Consider the following 17,526-nt stretch of genomic DNA (forward strand, 5'->3'; position numbering starts at 1 on the left):
ACTCTTTTTCCTTCGAGCCCTTCAACTTCGTCGGTCTCCCTGGACTGTACTGTAATAGGACATCATGTTTCCTCGCGCACTACCCCTGCTCCTGCTGTGTATCTCTGCAGGCTTGGCTGCGACTCTTATCCAGGCTTCAGTAGATGCGGCTTCAGTAGATTCGCCTGCTGGTGAAAGCCCAGATGTTAATCAGGAGAATCAGGCAGAGCATGTTTTAATGGCAGATGCCCCTGTTGAGGGAAAACCTGCACCGAGTGCCACAGAAGAATCTGAGGACGATGATGACTGGGGGTTCGGCTCTATCCGAGGAAGTTTACAGTCAGTCAATGGCTATTTTGACTCAATACTGGAGTTGATGGGAGGCCGTGATGGTGTATGTCAGTTCCGCTGCAGATATGGTAAGTGAAACTTATACTTTTACTTTTAAAGGGGACCTATGACGCAAAATCAACTTTTGGAAGCTGTTAGAACTGAACTGTGTGTAGGTATAGTGTGTCCACTGACATATTGGAGTGTTAAAAAGACAACAAGTCTCTTTTTAAAAAAATTCCTGACATTAAAATAGGCCTCAAATCCCAGTCATTTTGATGCCACAGCAACGTGATGAAGGACTGCAGTTTTCCACACCCACCAAATTGATTGACAGGTGCCAAGTCTCTGTAATAACATGTTTACACATGTCCACAGATCATTTTTTTGCAATGAAACTGGAAGATCTGTTTGAACTCTCTGTGATCAGCTGCACCTTAAAAATTAGTGTTATTAGTTTAAAACGTTTTTAAAACAGAACATGTTTGTAATAAAGAAAGTAAAATCACTGTGTAATTCTAAACCGCTATAATCACCGCAGCCGCATATGTGTGTGCTGCAAACGACATTAGTGTAACTCATCGTTTCAGAAAGGCTTGAATAAACTCCATAACAAATACATCAAATAAACATACTTGGCATTTTTGACCAATGAGCTGTATTTCAGCTTCATCCATGTCTGTCTGTATCACTGACTGCTGTTTATCTGACCTAAGGCATGATGAGAAGCAGACACAGATGAGAATGGTGGGCGGGGAGAACAAGCTCATTTGCATTTAAAGCCACAGGCTACAAAAACAGCCATACTGTGCTTACACTAAAATAGGAATATCCTGCATAAATAATAAATGATCTGATGGGTATTTTGAGCTGAAATTTTACAGACACATTCTGGAGATACCAAAGAATTATTTTACATCTTGTAAAAGGGGTAACATAGGTACGCTTTCAAGTTAGACAGATATGTCATATGACAGATACAAGCCTTAATAGGTAGATTAAAATTCATTCATTCATTCATTCATTTTCCTTCGGCTTAGTGCCTTTATTCATCTGGGGTCGAGAGCTGATGCTCTCCCAGCTGCTACCCAGTACTGGGAAACATCCATAAACAATCATTCACACTCATAAACTAAGGCCAATTTAGTTTATTCAATTGACATATAGTGCATGTTTTTGGACTGTGGGGGAAACCAGAGCACCTGGAGGAAACCCACACCAACACGGGGAGAACATGCAAGCTCCACACAGAAATGCCAACTGGTCCAGTCAGGACTCAAACCAGCAACATTCTTGCTGTGAAGTGACAATGCTAACCACTGAACCACCAAACAAACAGTTGAGATTACAACGTTTTCCCGTTTTATGTACAATGACATCACCGGTTGTAGGTTGAAGCTGCTCTGTGCACTGTTGACACAGTAGAAAGGTAAAGTTTTTAGATTTTCTCTGGAAAAAGCAGAGCACCTGGAGGCGTGCCATGGGCCTTTTCTGAGAAAAGATGGATGCAGTACTACTAAAGTACTCAAGATTACTATGAGAATGGCAAAATGAGCATGATACACCCACTTTTAAAACCTACAGAGACAAGCATCGCATTCCAGAATGAGTGTCTGCCTCAGGGGTGCTCTTGGCGGGGAATTCGAGGCTGAACACTGCTGACACAATGGAAGTCTCATCCATGAAATCATCTAAACACATTTTCGAATCACTAGCCTAAAATATAAACCACATAATCAAAATCTAAATGACAATATTCTCACCTTTAATGTATAAAAAAAAAAAATAGTAAAGTGGACGAACAGCCACAATATTTGTCTGTTATGTTTAGTCTCCCGCATGGCACTCTCTGTGGGTGGAGTAATACACACAGGTGAATATGTACACAGTTGAAAATATATATATATATATATATATATATATATATATATATATATATATATATATATATATATATATATATATATATATATATATATATATATATATATATATATTTTTTTTTTTATGCCTGCACAATAACTTTTCTAATTAACCTGACTTGCCTAATTAACCTAGTTAAGTCTTTAAATATCACTTTAAGCTGAATATTAGTATCCTGAAAAATATCTAGTTAAATATTATTTACTGTCATCATGGCAAAGATAAAATAAATCAGTTGTAGAGACGAGTTATTAGAGCTATCATGTTCAAAAATGTGTTGAAAAAAAATCTGCTCTCCATTAAACAAAAATTGGTGAAAGAAATATTTAGGGGGGCTAATAATCCAAAATATATCTTGCCAAAAGTTTTAGGACACCCCTCCTAATTCCATCACATGTGATCAAGTACCAATACATGCAGTCTGCTTTTATACACATTTGCGAAACAATAATAATGAAGTTTAATCAAATCAAATAAAAAGTCATTAAAAGATTCTTTTAATAATACCATAACATATTCTATTTGTTTTTGTTTTTTTTTTTTGTTTCAGGTAAAGCTCCTCAGCCTCGTCCTGGCTATCAGATGTCAGAACCTGATGGTTGTAGCACGTCACTGCTTGGCTTCCAGGTACCGAATAGTGTATGTGTCCTTTTATCACTACTAACATTAGCCAGTGGCCAGGCTGCCACCATGAAGCTTTGGTAAGATCCATCCACATGCTTGACAATGAAATCAAGAGACTTTGACATGTGCACTGTTAAGGGGAAGAATCCGTTCAAATTAACCTGCTTATGTGAAGTATTCTAAATAAAATAAGAAATAAATGGAGGATTATGATAGAATTATACAGTATGATGGAAAATATTGTGTCTTTTAACTAAATAACATGTTTCAGACCAGCTTTCAGTGTAATTAGTTACTATAATACGCTGAAAAGTATGCATGAGTTTCTATAAAATATGGTGCCAATAAATTAAAATTTTTGTGTTTTGGTCTTTTATTTAAAATGTTAGTGTTAAAATTAAAAAGACAAAGATCCTGTTTGTCTCAAAAAAATATGATTTAAACACTTTAATTTCTATTGTCTATGCCTTGAGATTTATGGGCATATGGGCATGTAACATTTAGCAGACTAATCAAATTACTTGCTGAGTAACTATATTAGAAAGTATTAGAAGTAATTTACTGTAAATACAATTTTAAGGATGTAATTAGTAATTAATTACTTTTAAGTAACTTGCAGGGCGAAATGTTGGCTCAGTGGTTAGCACTGTTGCCTCACAGCAAGAAAGTCGCTGGTTCAAGTGCCGACTGGGCCAGGTTGCCGTTTCTGCATGGAGTTCTGCATGTTCTCCACATGTTGGTGTGGGTTTCCTCTGGGTGCTCTGGTTTCCCCCACAGTCCAAACACATGTTCTATAGATGAACTGAATAAACTAAATTGGCTGTAGCGTATGAGTGTGTCTTTGAATGTGAGTGTATGGGTGTTTCCCAATACTGGGAAGGGCATCGGCTGTGTAAAACATGCTGGATAAGTTGGTGGTTCATTTCGCTGTGGTGACCCCTGATTAATAAAGGGACTAAGCTGAAGGAAAATTATTAAAAAGTAATTTGCATCAGACTCAGAATCAGTCAGACAATTGTTTCTATGATTTAATTCATAATAAGCTGCAATGTGGCACAGACTGTAAACCACTTAATTAAATGTCTGGCTTTGCAAGACAGCAAATTATTAAATATGTGGCTCCTAAAGCTGAGAGATTAGAAAGGACTTGTGAAGTGAACATCCAACATGTTCCAGACAGTGAAGTTTGGCATCTGACCAGAGGAAGACAAATGTGCCAATTACTTTCCTCACAAAGACTCACTGAACACCCTCTGTGAAGCTTTTTGCTCCTAAATAAATTAACTTTGAAGATAAGTGTCCACTCAATGAGTACTAAGCAATGTATGTCTTGTATTATAGTAGGCGGCAAATGAAACTTTGTTATGTTTCAACTTATGATGAGACTAAATAATATTATTGTTACATAACCAAGATTCTGACTAAATCAGTCAAGTCTTTTCACACCAAAGATGATGCAGGGAAGTTAAAACACATAGGGCCTTATCATACACCCTGCACAATGAGGCGCAAGGTGCGACGCAAATGTTGTTTAATAGTTTCAGCTCGGTGCAAGAGTCGTTTTGACGTTTGCATCACACTGTTTAAATAGTAAATGCATTTGCGCTAATATGTTCGCCCATGGGCGAGGCAGTGGCGCAGTAGGTAGTGCTGTCACCTCACAGCAAGAAGGTCGCTGGGTCGCTGGTTCGAACCTCAGCTCAGTTGGTGTTTCTGTGTGGAGTTTGCATGTTCTCCCTGTCTTGGCGTGGGTTTCCTCCGGGTGGAAAAGACATGCGGTACAGGTGAATTGGGTAGGCTAAATCAGCGGTTCATTCCGCTGTGGCGACCCCGGAATAATAAAGGGAATAAGCCGACAAGAAAATGAATAAATTAATGTGCGCCCATTCTGGTCTAGAAAAAATAGTTGGGGCGTTGCTGTTTTGAGGAACTATAATAGACTGCAAAATAGACCAGAACAAAGCAGGTCTTAAGTCCAGCGCAGAGTGCACTATTTGTGCGCTTCGCTGACACATTGCTTAATACACACAGGATGTACAGCAATATGCAAATATCTTTACAAATGAAAAATAATTAAAGGATTAAAATATTTAAAAAATTATTATTATCTAGCCTACATATAAAAACCACCGCCTCCATGCCTTCTTAATCTCAGGAGGCTTTTTCAGTTTATTAATAACAATTTGCACATGTATAATGTTATTATTATTAGCAGTATTATTTATTATATGCATATTTATATTTGTTTTATTAAAAACAAGCTTAGACTTGCCCACCTGTCAGGCTTTAGACCATATGGGGCACAGCAGGTGTATTTGGATATAACTCAGGTTTTAGAGCACACTTGGTTATTATTGTTCATTTATTAGTTTGCTGGAAATTTGAACTAAATTTAGAAATAGTTTTGAAACAAATCTTTGCACTTAACAAACGAAATTAATTATGTATAGGCTAATGGATGTCTATGCATCCAACACATTTCCCTATCCACGAGAGTGAAAGTGAAAGTCAAAAATGAGGAGGCTCATCTCTCATTCTCGCGCTGCAGATGCTCTGTTTAACTGTTTTCTCTCTAGTGAAGCGCTCGGTTTTTCCACTTACAAAGTTTGTCATGTAAATAGCAAATGCGCCATCGAGCGATGCAACTGAGATGAGACTCTGATTGGTTTATTCTCAAATAAACCATTCAGCCGAACCCAATGCGCAACCATCTTCATACCCGCTCCTCAGTTCGCGCACCCCCAACCCCCTACCCTTGGCTTATCCAATTCACCTATATCGCATGTCTTCGGACTTGTGGGGGAAACCGGAGTCCCCAATGGAAACCCACACCAACACAGGGAGAACATGCAAACACAGAAATGTGAACTGATCCATCCGGGACTCGAACCAGCGAGCTTCTTGCTGTGAAGCGACAGTGCTAACCACTGAGCCACCACAGCACTTTACAGTGAAAATTATTTTCGCCCAGACTGCAGTTATTGCATTCAAAAACAACTCTTTCCATCAACACTATACAGCATAAAGCCATAAAACACAGGAGCATTCACATTCTGCCAGCATCCATACTTGCAGTTTATTCATTCATTAATTTTCTTGTCGGCTTAGTCCCTTTATTAATCCAGGCTCGCCACAGCAGAATGAACCGCCAATTTATCCAGCAAGTTTCTTTCCCACCCCTGGGAAACATCCACACACACTCATACTCATACACTACGGACAATTTAGCCTACCCTATGTCTTTGGACTGTGGGGGAAACCGGAGCAACCACGCAAAGGCAGGGAGAACATGCAAACTCCACACAGAAACGTCAACTGAGCTGAGGTTCAAACCAGCGACTCAGAGACCTTCTTGCTGTGAGGCGACAGCACTATCTACTGCGCCACCGCCTGGCCCTACTTGCAGTTTAGTGTTTGAGTAATAGTCATAAGAGAGTGGCTTGACAAATCAAGGAAAGATAAGCAATAGTCCAGAAGACCAATTAGAGAGCAGTTGTGTTTAGCTGCACCTTTGATTTCAAAATTTCGCTTTACAGTCTATCCATAGATGAATTAAAACTGATTTTTATTATTATTATTTTTTAATGATTCTCTGGCATCCTCACTCCTCCAGCATCTTCAACAGACTCTGTACTGAAATGGAACATCAGTATTTCCAAAGAAAAATGGGATCTACAAGGTTTTTAAATATAGCTCTGTTTTTGTGGGTCGAAGATACTGGAGTAGTGTGGATGTCAGGCATATCTGTGACAATAATTCAGCAATTTTAAACAATTACACATTTTTGTAAATGCCATTGCATTTCAAGCACCTACCAGCAGCTGTATAAATGATGTATAAAATATTGGGTAACACTTTACTTGAAGGGGTGTTTACAAGACACCTTTATAAATATGACATGACACATGCCAGGACTGTGAATGAGATTTTATGCATGCTTATAACAACTGTCATTAAGTGTCATTTGCTTAGTTAAGACATTTTAAATGCAAAGATGACATTGTTTGGTATTTCAACTTAAAAAAAAACAACAACCTGTTTTTATGTTTGTTGTGATAACCTGACATTACAAGACAACAAAACTTGTCATAAATCTGTCATAAACATGATTGTCATTATAAATATGTGATAATTTTTTAACAGCATCATTAATATTATTTTTTATTTCAACTACAGTGGTAAAAGCTGAATTTGTCATTAAAATGTCATTAAATATTAATGACAGCGTAAAAATTATTTGATCGAAGAATGATACTTTTAAAGAGACTTTTTAATGACAAATACAGTTTTATTACACTGAAAAAGTGATCAGAAAAATATTCATGACACAATTATAATGCCCCATTACAATTATGTGTTGTTAATGTCAAGTTGTCATGACAATGAAAAAAAAAACTTTATGATTTGGGTTATGATGTGTTTTTTTTATGCCATTGCATTTCAAGCACCTACCAGCAGCTCAAGCTTCATGAACTTTTTGTAACTAACATGTTTTGTGTGTCTGCACTTTGTGCTTGCTTGTTTGCCAACAGTACTGTTTTCATATGCATATAAAGGTAACACTTTACAATAACACTACATGACTTTACTTGTAAAGACTTTACTTGGAGGGGCACACTATCATGAACTCATTCTTACTTACTCATGAACTATTTAAACTGTTCATTTTGATGTAGAATAAACACTTTTCTATCAATTCTCAATGTAAACAAGCACTAGACAGAAGTGCATAACTGTTCGTTTTAACACAGGAGTTGACGAATATAGTTAGGAGTGACTTAATGATAATAGTGTGCCCCTCCAAGTAAAGTCATGACAAAGATACATTAACATGTTATGAGTTCATGGTAGATACAATCAGCTCAAACGAAAGTGTTAATTCATATATTAATTAACAAGCATGTACTGACAAATAAATAAGGCAGTCGTTATTCACAGATGAACTTGTGTGTCTTATGTGGTAGTTAAAGTTGGTTATTAATTACTGCATGCCTTAACTCATCATCAGATCATAATAAAGTAACATTTAATTCACATATTAGTACATCATTATTCATGTAATGTTATTTTAAAGTGTTACCCATATATGAATGCATGATCTTGTTATGCACGTGGATTGTATTTTGGTAAATTGGTTTATTCTAACTAGTGTGAAAGTGTTATATTGTTTTATTTATCTTGTAAAATGTGTCTTTACTCCACAGTTTGATATGGGTGTCCCAGCCATGACCAAATGTTGCAACCAGTTAGATATTTGCTACGAAACCTGTGGATCCAACAAGTACCGCTGTGACACCAAATTCCGCTGGTGCCTCCACAGCATCTGCGGTGACCTGAAGAAGAGTCTGGGCCTTATGTCCAAAGTTGAAGGTGCGGAAATATTCACACACTGATGAATGCGGGTCTAACTTAAAGATTTTGTCTTGTTTATTTTTGTTCAAATATCTAAAAATTCTTAATTCAAGGAGCATTTTCTTGACATGTATAAAATATTGGGTAACACTTTACTTGAAGGGGTGTTTATAAGACACCTTTATAATTATGACATGACACATGCCAGGACTGTGAATGAGATTTTATGCATGCTTATAACAACTGTCCTTAAGTGTCATTCGCTTAATTAAGACATTTTAAATGCAAAGATGACATTGTTTGGTATTACAACTTAAAAAAAACAACAACCTTTTTTATGTTTGTTGTGACAACCTGACATTAAAAGACAACAAAACTTGTCATAAATCTGTCATAAACATGATTGTCATGAAGCCATTATAAATATGTTATAATTTTTATAACAGCGTCATACCTAATATTTTAATCTCAACTACAATGGTAAAAGCTGAATTTGTCATTAACATGTCATTAAATATTAATGACAGTGTTCATTATTTGATAGAAGAATGATACTTTTAAAGAGACTTTTTAATGACAAATAGTTTTATTACACTGAAAAAGGGATCAGAAAAACATTCATGGCACAATTATAATGCCCCATTACAATCATGTCTTGTTAATGTCAAGTTGTCATGACAATGAAAATAAACAGGTAATGATGCATTTCTTCATGTCAAGTTCTAATATATATATATATTTGCATTTGAAATGTCATAACTGAGCGATTGACACTAACTAACAGTTGTCATAACCACGCATAAAATCTCCGTCACATTCATAACGTGTCATGGCATAATTATTAAGGTCTTATGAACACACCATTCAAATAAATTGTTACCAAATATTTTACTTACACCACTGACTAGTTTAGCTTGGTTTAAGGAATAATTATCCTAATTTTGATTTATTATTTCTGAAAACAAAAGAGTATTTTTACTGTTTAATATTAAATACTTTCCTAGAAAATGCTTCTCGATTTTAATTTCTTAAATATTTGGGCTAGTTAAAAGATGAAAACACCAGGTAAGATAAAAAAGTGCACTAATACAATAACTACTGAGCTGAAAGGGGGAAAAGGCCGTTCTTTATTTTAGCTACACTCTATAAATGCTGGGTTGTCATTACTCAAAGTTAATGATGTCAAATATGGACAAAACCAAAGTTGGAATACATTTTTTTCAATTCAAACTTTCATACTTTTCACACTTGACCCAACTTTGGGTTGTGAAAAGCCATCATATTTAGAGTCTATAAAGACAGAAGACAATTATATAAAACACATTAAGAATCTTAGTCAAAAAAGCAGAAGTAAAATGTTTGTATTGAAGCAGAGCCATTGTCTAATATTTAAAAAATCAAATCCAACTTAGGCTCACTGAGATACACTCTGCGATACATTGTTGAAAACCGAGAAATATGTGTTTGAGGGTACATATGGCTGCATTTTGTGAGTAAAGCAAACGCTATGGATCGGTACTTACCTCCGTATGGACGGCTTTTTTAAAAAAAAAGCTGTTGGGTTGGCCCTTTCTCTTCTAGTTTGCTTTTGAAAACACTATTGGTTGGGTTTAGGGAAGGGGATATGTGGGTCAATCGATATCAAGATGATTTGTTATGTGCGATAAGCCAACCGACTTCTCTCATGGATGCTTGCAAGATGGATGTACGCAGAATTGTACACAGCGTCCTCAGGTGAATTTACGAGAAATGTAAAACGTGCCCAAGTAACTATATTTATAATCGTCAAAAATATGCACAGGGGCCTCCAGTGGATTTGTGAAAGCAAAAACTGCAAGAAGATGTAGCCCCTGGTACATATTTCTGGGTTCTCAAAAATGTAGCCCTGGGTACATACAATTGAAGTCAGAACTATTAGCTCTCCTTACTTATTAGCCCCCTGTTTATTTTCCCCAATTTCTGTTTAACAGAGATTTTTTTCAGCACATTTCAAAACATAATAGTTTTAATAACATATTTCTAAAAACTGATTTGTTTTATCTTTGCTATGATGATAGTACATAATAAGTTATTATATAACAGTGTTTTGTCTAATAATTTAGACTTCAACTGTCTCCCGAATGAGCTTGGGTTGCTTAAAACAAGGGAAAGCAAACCAAATCAGTTCTGATATGTAAAAAAAGGGATTAACATTTGTAATAACAAACTGGATGATCTCTGATAACTTTTCCTATTCTTTCCCCTGCACAGCATGTGAGACCTTTGCAGACACCATGTACAACACTGTGTGGACTTTGGGCTGCAGACCCTTCATGAACGGCCAAAGGGCGTCCTGCTATTGCGAAGGAGAAGAGAAGGATGAGCTCTGAAGACCAACAAAACCACAAAACACACCACCTTCAGCACATATAAACACTTCATAGCTTTAAACTATACCACACAAGGCACAAGTCACATTCAAACAAGTCACATTTCACTACAAACATTGAGTAGAAGCTATTGATCGACATTATTTTAGAGTGAAATGTGACCTTCACACGTTGTGGAGATTCATCAACTAACCCTTGAACTGGTGCTATTGGATTTTGTCAGACAAGAAAAAGTTTATATGGTATATGGGTGTCATTATCGCATATGTATTGTGTGTGTGTGTGTGTGTGTGTGTGTGATTGTGTATAGGTTTCGCACACAGAAATCTGATATATGGCAATGTATGCAAATTTCATATATAACATACAAGTTTATATTTGAATTTCACATATAGAAAAATCGGTGGTTCATTCCACTGTGGCAACCTCTAAAATAAAGACTAAGCTAAAGGGAAATGACTGAATATAGAAAAATAGATGTCCGTTTATGTGTATATTTTAAGTTTCAACCATTTTAATTACAGATGTGTACATTGCATATGTGTGTGTGTCATATATGAACACAAAATGATTGCTAATATATTTGAACCTATACGGTATGTACATATTTGTAATTATAATGGTTGACAAACTATATATGTAAACAGCCATTTTTGCTACATACACTTGTATGTCATATAATTCATTTGCATATATTTCCATATGTCGGATTTCTATATGGGTTGTTATATGGGAAGACAACATTTAACTTCTTATGACCATAGATGAAGCCATTAAGACGTAGAGAATTCACACAAGTATTGGTACCGAACTAATATTTAATATATTAAGGAACATTTGTTTGGTGATGATCTAAATATCATGGTAATATTTATGTAATATTACTGCATTACTATTATTTTCTTCAAATGTAACTAAATGTAGAATCAGTGCTCAGCAAAAACACGCAGGAATGTTTTTCATTGTGAGTAAAGACTGAACGAAAAAGACTCGGCTGTAACATCACTTTATTTCGCCCAGTAAAACTCTGCTAATCATATATGCAAATGAGCCATTCAAGCTTTTTTATTTATTCTGTGCTTCCATGCTTGTTAATTGTACACATTACAGTACTACAAATGAATGCAGATGAAAATGCATTTTTCTTTTCAGTTTAGGTGAGAATAATATGACAGAGTAGGATTAGAAGTAGTGGAGATGGGATAGGCTTCAACAGAGCCTCCTCTTATCAATTCATGTATGATTATTACTGACTAAACCGTAAAATATCCATAAATTAGTGGATTTCCATATTTTGCGATTCATGTTTTTATTTATGCTTTTGAGTTGCATTATGGGATGTATGGGATCTTTCTTCCAACAACGTTTAGCCTTGAAAAGTTTGGTAAAAGTGACTTTTATAAACATTAATAATAGTTTAAAGTGCTATATTGTCTGGGTTGGTGTTGTATATTACGCTACATACACCTTGTAATAAACTGCCAGCACATTTTCTGTTCTTTTACAGACTTATTTCTCTATATATTAATTATTTTACATTACCAGTGGTCCCCAGCCCCTGGGTCATGGTACCGGGCAACACACGAAATCATTAATCACTTCTGTTTTATTTATCATCTGAGTCTAAACGATCTTTTATTTTGAAAAATGTTTTATTTTGAAAAATTATCGTATTCTCTCAGTTGCATCTCAGTTACTTGAGCGCCAAAATGTAACCCACAAGCTAGCAAAAAGAGTAAGAAACAGACATCTTTGGAAATTTCCTTTTGTGAACAGGAAAAGGCCCAGTGAAGGAGCCACGAACTGCCATGGAATGGACCCACCACCCATTTGTCAACAAATCAGGTGAATTCAGCATGTCTGTGCAAGAAAAAGATCAACTGCTGGAGATCGCAAATAATGGCGGCTGTGTTCACAAATTGTGTCTTCTTCACATGCAAGTTCATTATAACACAAGTGCCGCAACTCGCTCACGTATTCCAGGCGCACCTAGCTGAAAACATCCCAGCTTTTCAGAATGCTGTGAGCGCACCGGGAGTCACTTGGCAAGAACTGGCCAATCAGTCACATACTTTGTATGGAATAGTTCATTTATACTTTGTGTTTCGGTAGACTAAGGCCCAATCCCAATTCTACAACTCAGCCCTTCCCCTTACCCCTCGTTTTGCACATTCACGTTAAGGGGTAGGGGTGTCTAAATTCTCTTTAGCTTGAAGGCGTAGGGCTAAGGGGAAGGGGTGAATAGTCCTTCGAACAAAGATTTTTCAGGACCACACTCGAAACCAAGGGGTAAGAAAATTTCTCAGAATACACCAGCCACAACGGCAGAATTGCTGAACCCGGTAGAAAGGATATCCACTAATCTGTATTTTTTTGTAATTATTATGAATTCTTACAACAAACAAGCACGTGTTTTAATATATTCATAACCACGTTCGTGTTTTACAGTCATGCTTAAAAAAAACCACACTAAAATAAAAACCGCTAAATTTCACGATCTATAATCCATAATAACAACTCCTGTACAGCAGTTCCACAACATTCTGCAACTCGATGACACTCAAACACCCTGTCAGAAATGTCTAGTGTCTGGGAATGAGCTTTTTACAGTGTCTGCTATAATAGTAATGTTGTTTTTGGTGTGTTTACATAAATGAATATGGCCACTGTGTAAATGCGTAGTATAGCTACGATTTTATTGCCACATTAGATCGTTATGATAACATAATATATGGCTTCAGTGATTTCATGAAGATAAATACCAAAAATCTCATATGCAGCAAGAGATCTTGAAGACATATGATTACGTGTGCAGGTGCTGTAGTGCTTATCCCATTTCTTAGGGGTAAATTTTGAAGCCCTTCCCCTTCACACTTAGTTTAACGGGCCAAGGGGAAGGGCTAGGGGTACAAAAATAGAATAAGGAATGGGCCTAAATACCTTCGACACACAGAACACAGAACAATTTAATTTTCTCCAGAGATAAAAATTTGTATTAGAGTTACAGCAATGTTGGGTCAGCTTGTCATCCTCTGAGAAATAGGTACAGTAGATGGTCCCCTAGCAATATACGTAGACCTCCCCCGCTTAAAATTGTTATGTGTTGACTGGCCCGCAGTGATAAAAAGGTTAGGGACCACTGCATTATATTATTTTAAATGACTAAAATGTTAATAAAAGTCACTTTGTTAAACTGTAGAGTTTAATTTTCAACATCAAAAGTCCACAGAGCAGAGATCAACAGCCCATAATGCAATTCCCAACTGTACATGAATGGAAAACAAAATACGGAAACTGTTAATTAACATATTTGTTTTCCAGTGCAGACTGCGATCGGGTGTTGAAATACGTTAGGTTAGTCTGTAGATGGCGCTGTTTACTTTATGCTGGCTCATGGATCTGGAAGTATGTGAATTGGCCCACTGGACAGTATGTTTTGCTCTTGGTGCTGATCAGTCCAGACATCTCTTCTCAAACGCTTTCGGCAGCCCTGTGTACAGCGAGACTCCCCTTGTGTCTGCCCACACACGAGCACACGGCAATGCAGAAACACTTCCTAACACAGCACGGACAAATTCAGTCAACGACTCGCTTATTTTCATATGCATTTATCACAACTGGCTCATTAGCGCGCACGCACGCACGCACAGACACGCACGCATGCACGCACACGCACACACACACAAAAGCACAAGCTGAATTGTCCCAGCATGCACCTGTTCCCTACTCACTCTGTTGTCCTTGCCGATGAACTTGAAGACTGGGACCTGGTAGTGTTTGGAGAGCTCGTCTTTAGCCGAAAGCTGACGCACCGTTTCATCAGAAATGCACCTGGCAAATGTAAGGCCATTAAAGCACAATGGTCACTTTGTATCAGCACATGTAGCCCCAGTCATATAGCGCAGTGTTTCCCAACCCTGTTTCTGGAGGCACACCAACAATGCATATTTTGGATGTCTCCCCTATCTGACCTATTGGGCCCTATCATACACCTGGCGCAATGTGGTGCAAGACACGGGGTAATAGTATTTTGCTAGTTTCAGCTTGGCGCAAGAGTCGTTTTGAGGCGTTGCGCTACGCTGTTAAAATAACAAATGCATTAGCGCTCATTTTTGCGCCCATAGGCGTTCTGGTCTAAAAAGGAAGGTGTTCTGAGGCGGACCGCGGGCGCGTTGGTATTTTGAGAAACTTTAATAGATTTTTTATTAGACCAAAACTAACCCAGACTAAACTCCAGCGCAGAGTTGTGCCTCGCTTACACACTGCTTAATATGCACAAGAGAGCAGTAGGCAAATATCTTTACATATGAAAAAATGTAAATATTAAGGATTTATATTGGATATAATAAGAATAGATATAGGATATAAATATAAAGGATTAAAATATTACAAAACATATTATTTTCTAGCCTACATCAATATGAAAAATCACTGCTTTCATGCCTTCTTCATCTCGGGAGGCTTTTTCAGTTCATTCATAACAATTTGCTTTTGTATAATGTTATTATTATTAGCAGTATTATTTATTATATCCATATTTATATTTGTTTTATTAAAAACAAGCTTAGATTTGCCCACCTGTCAGGTTTTAGACCATATGGAGCACAGCATGTGTTTTAGGATATAACTCAGGTTTTTGTGCACATTTCGTTATTATTGTTCATTTATTGGTTTGCTGGAAATTAAAACTGAATTTAGAAATAGTTTTGAAACGAATATTTGCGCTTAACAAACAAAATTAATTATTTATAGACTAATTGATGTCTGTGCGTAAAGGATTCCCTATCCAAGAGCAAAAGTGAAAGTAGATCCATTATCTCTCATTCTCATGCAGTAGATGCTCTTTTTAACAGTTTTCTGTTAACTGTTAACTGTTTGCTTGTGAAATGCTCAGTTTTTCCACTTAGACTTACTTTGCGTCCTGTAAATAGCGAATGCGCTCTTGGCGCGACGCAGCTGGCACTTAAAGGGAATGGGAGATGAGACTCTAGTTGGTTTATTCTCAAAACACACCTATAACTCATTAAGAAAATAAACTCAACCCTTTTAGACCATGCGTCACGGCGCAAAGCAGATTTCCCGTCCTTAAATTAGCAAAAATGCGTTCTGACACGCCCTGAAAGCGTTTGCGCCCTGCGTTTTGCGCACTGCGTTTTGCGCTCTGCACATGGACCGTCAAAATAAAGCCCATTAACTTCAGGTGTTGGAGACTCTGATGAGTTGATTCAGGTGTTTAATTAGGAAAATGTGTACTGTTAGTGTTCCTTCAGGTAAAGAGTTGTGAAACACTGATATAGCATACAGCATGGTATTGTAAGTGTACAGAATAATATAATATTAAAATTGAATTCTTTTGAATACCTTACCCGTCTTTGATGAGATAATACTTCAAGGCCTGGTCAGCCTTGGGACCAGGTGTGGCAAAACAGTTTTCTACAAAAGCAGCAAGGCCATCCACCCGCTCCCGAGGCTCAACACCAAAGTACAGCACGTCGCGTAACTTCAGCTGTGGAGGTTGGTTGTAGGGTTCGGAAAATTCAGCGCTCTTAAACAGCTCCAAACTGAAGGGGAATATTCCTTCGCTGTGGCCCGCTAACTCCAGCGCTGTGTTGCGCAGACTTGGCAGGTAGCCGTCCGACACCTCATACTGCCGTGGAAATTCACACGTAATTGGCAGTAAAAGTTTGCTCGTGCGCACAATCAAATCCCCATTGCTGCTGGGACTTGACCGTGGTAAACCTGTCACCAAGTTGGTGCCAATGATTTTGTCGCCACTGACCTGGAACAGAGGAAGGAAGAGGATTATCCGCTTTTTCAAATTTGCAAAAAAAAATAAAAAATCCATAATTTTTTCTGAAAAAAATATGTAAAATGACAGCCGTTAAATTACAGAAATTTACTGTGAAATAACAGAGGGGGAATTACAGATATGTACCAGAAATTTAAATTGAAAGAAATTTCTGTAATTTAGAATAAACAAAATAAATAAACCGTAAAATTACTGATTTTATCAAATTGTAGTTTAATGTGACAGTAAAGAAACGTGATGTAAAAATTGTAGTTTACGCTAATGGATAAACACATGGATCCTAAAGAGTTAGACTGACTGATTGACTGATTGATTGTGACTGACTGATTGACTGATTGATTGTGACTGACTGATTGACTGATTGATTGTGACTGACTGATTGACTGATTGATTGTGACTGACTGATTGACTGACTGATTGTGACTGACTGATTGACTGATTGATTGTGACTGACTGATTGACTGACTGATTGACTGATTGATTGTGACTGACTGATTGACTGATTGATTGTGACTGATTGATTGACTGATTGATTGTGACTGACTGATTGACTGATTGATTGTGACTGACTGATTGACTGATTGATTGTGACTGACTGATTGACTGATTGATTGTGACTGACTGATTGACTGATTGATTGTGACTGACTGATTGACTGATTGATTGTGACTGACTGATTGACTGATTGATTGTGACTGACTGATTGACTGATTGATTGTGACTGACTGATTGACTGACTGATTGACTGATTGATTGTGACTGACTGATTGACTGATTGATTGTGACTGACTGATTGACTGATTGATTGTGACTGACTGATTGACTGACTGATTGACTGATTGATTGTGACTGACTGATTGACTGATTGATTGTGACTGACTGATTGACTGACTGATTGACTGATTGATTGTGACTGATTGATTGTGACTGACTGATTGACTGATTGATTGTGACTGATTGATTGTGACTGATTGTGACTGATTAATTGATTGATTGTGACTGATTGATTGATTGATTGATTGACAGATTGATTTTGGTTGGTTGGTTGGTTGGTTGGTTGGTTGGTTGGTTGGTTGTTTTGTTTTGTTTGTTTGTTAGTTTGTTGGTTTGTTGGTTGGTTGGTTGGTTAAATGATTGATG

At 37.1% G+C, this 17,526-nt stretch overlaps 2 protein-coding genes across 3 annotated transcripts in view; one reads left to right on the top strand and one right to left on the bottom strand.

Moving 5' to 3' along the window:
* Window positions 1-12,071, top strand: pla2g12b (phospholipase A2, group XIIB). Of its 2 annotated transcripts, none has more exon segments than NM_001442038.1 (4): window positions 1-398; window positions 2,783-2,871; window positions 8,061-8,226; window positions 10,459-12,071. In NM_001442038.1, coding segments are annotated over 4 exon segments (708 nt in total). In that variant the 5' UTR covers window positions 1-64; the 3' UTR covers window positions 10,578-12,071.
* Window positions 11,568-17,526, bottom strand: part of oit3 (oncoprotein induced transcript 3) — a 17,279-nt gene continuing 11,320 nt past the window's right edge. Inside the window, exons 7-9 of the mRNA XM_087278926.1 lie at window positions 15,944-16,356; window positions 14,309-14,408; window positions 11,568-14,133 (exon numbers count right to left, since the gene is read on the bottom strand). Coding sequence (XP_087135052.1) covers window positions 13,969-14,133; window positions 14,309-14,408; window positions 15,944-16,356 — 678 coding nt within the window. The 3' untranslated portion in view covers window positions 11,568-13,968. The remainder of the gene's footprint in view (window positions 14,134-14,308; window positions 14,409-15,943; window positions 16,357-17,526) is intronic.

Source organism: Danio rerio, chromosome 13 (assembly GCF_052040795.2).
Source record: "Danio rerio strain M-AB ecotype USA chromosome 13, GRCz13ab, whole genome shotgun sequence".
Classification (NCBI taxonomy): Eukaryota; Metazoa; Chordata; class Actinopteri; order Cypriniformes; family Danionidae; genus Danio; species Danio rerio.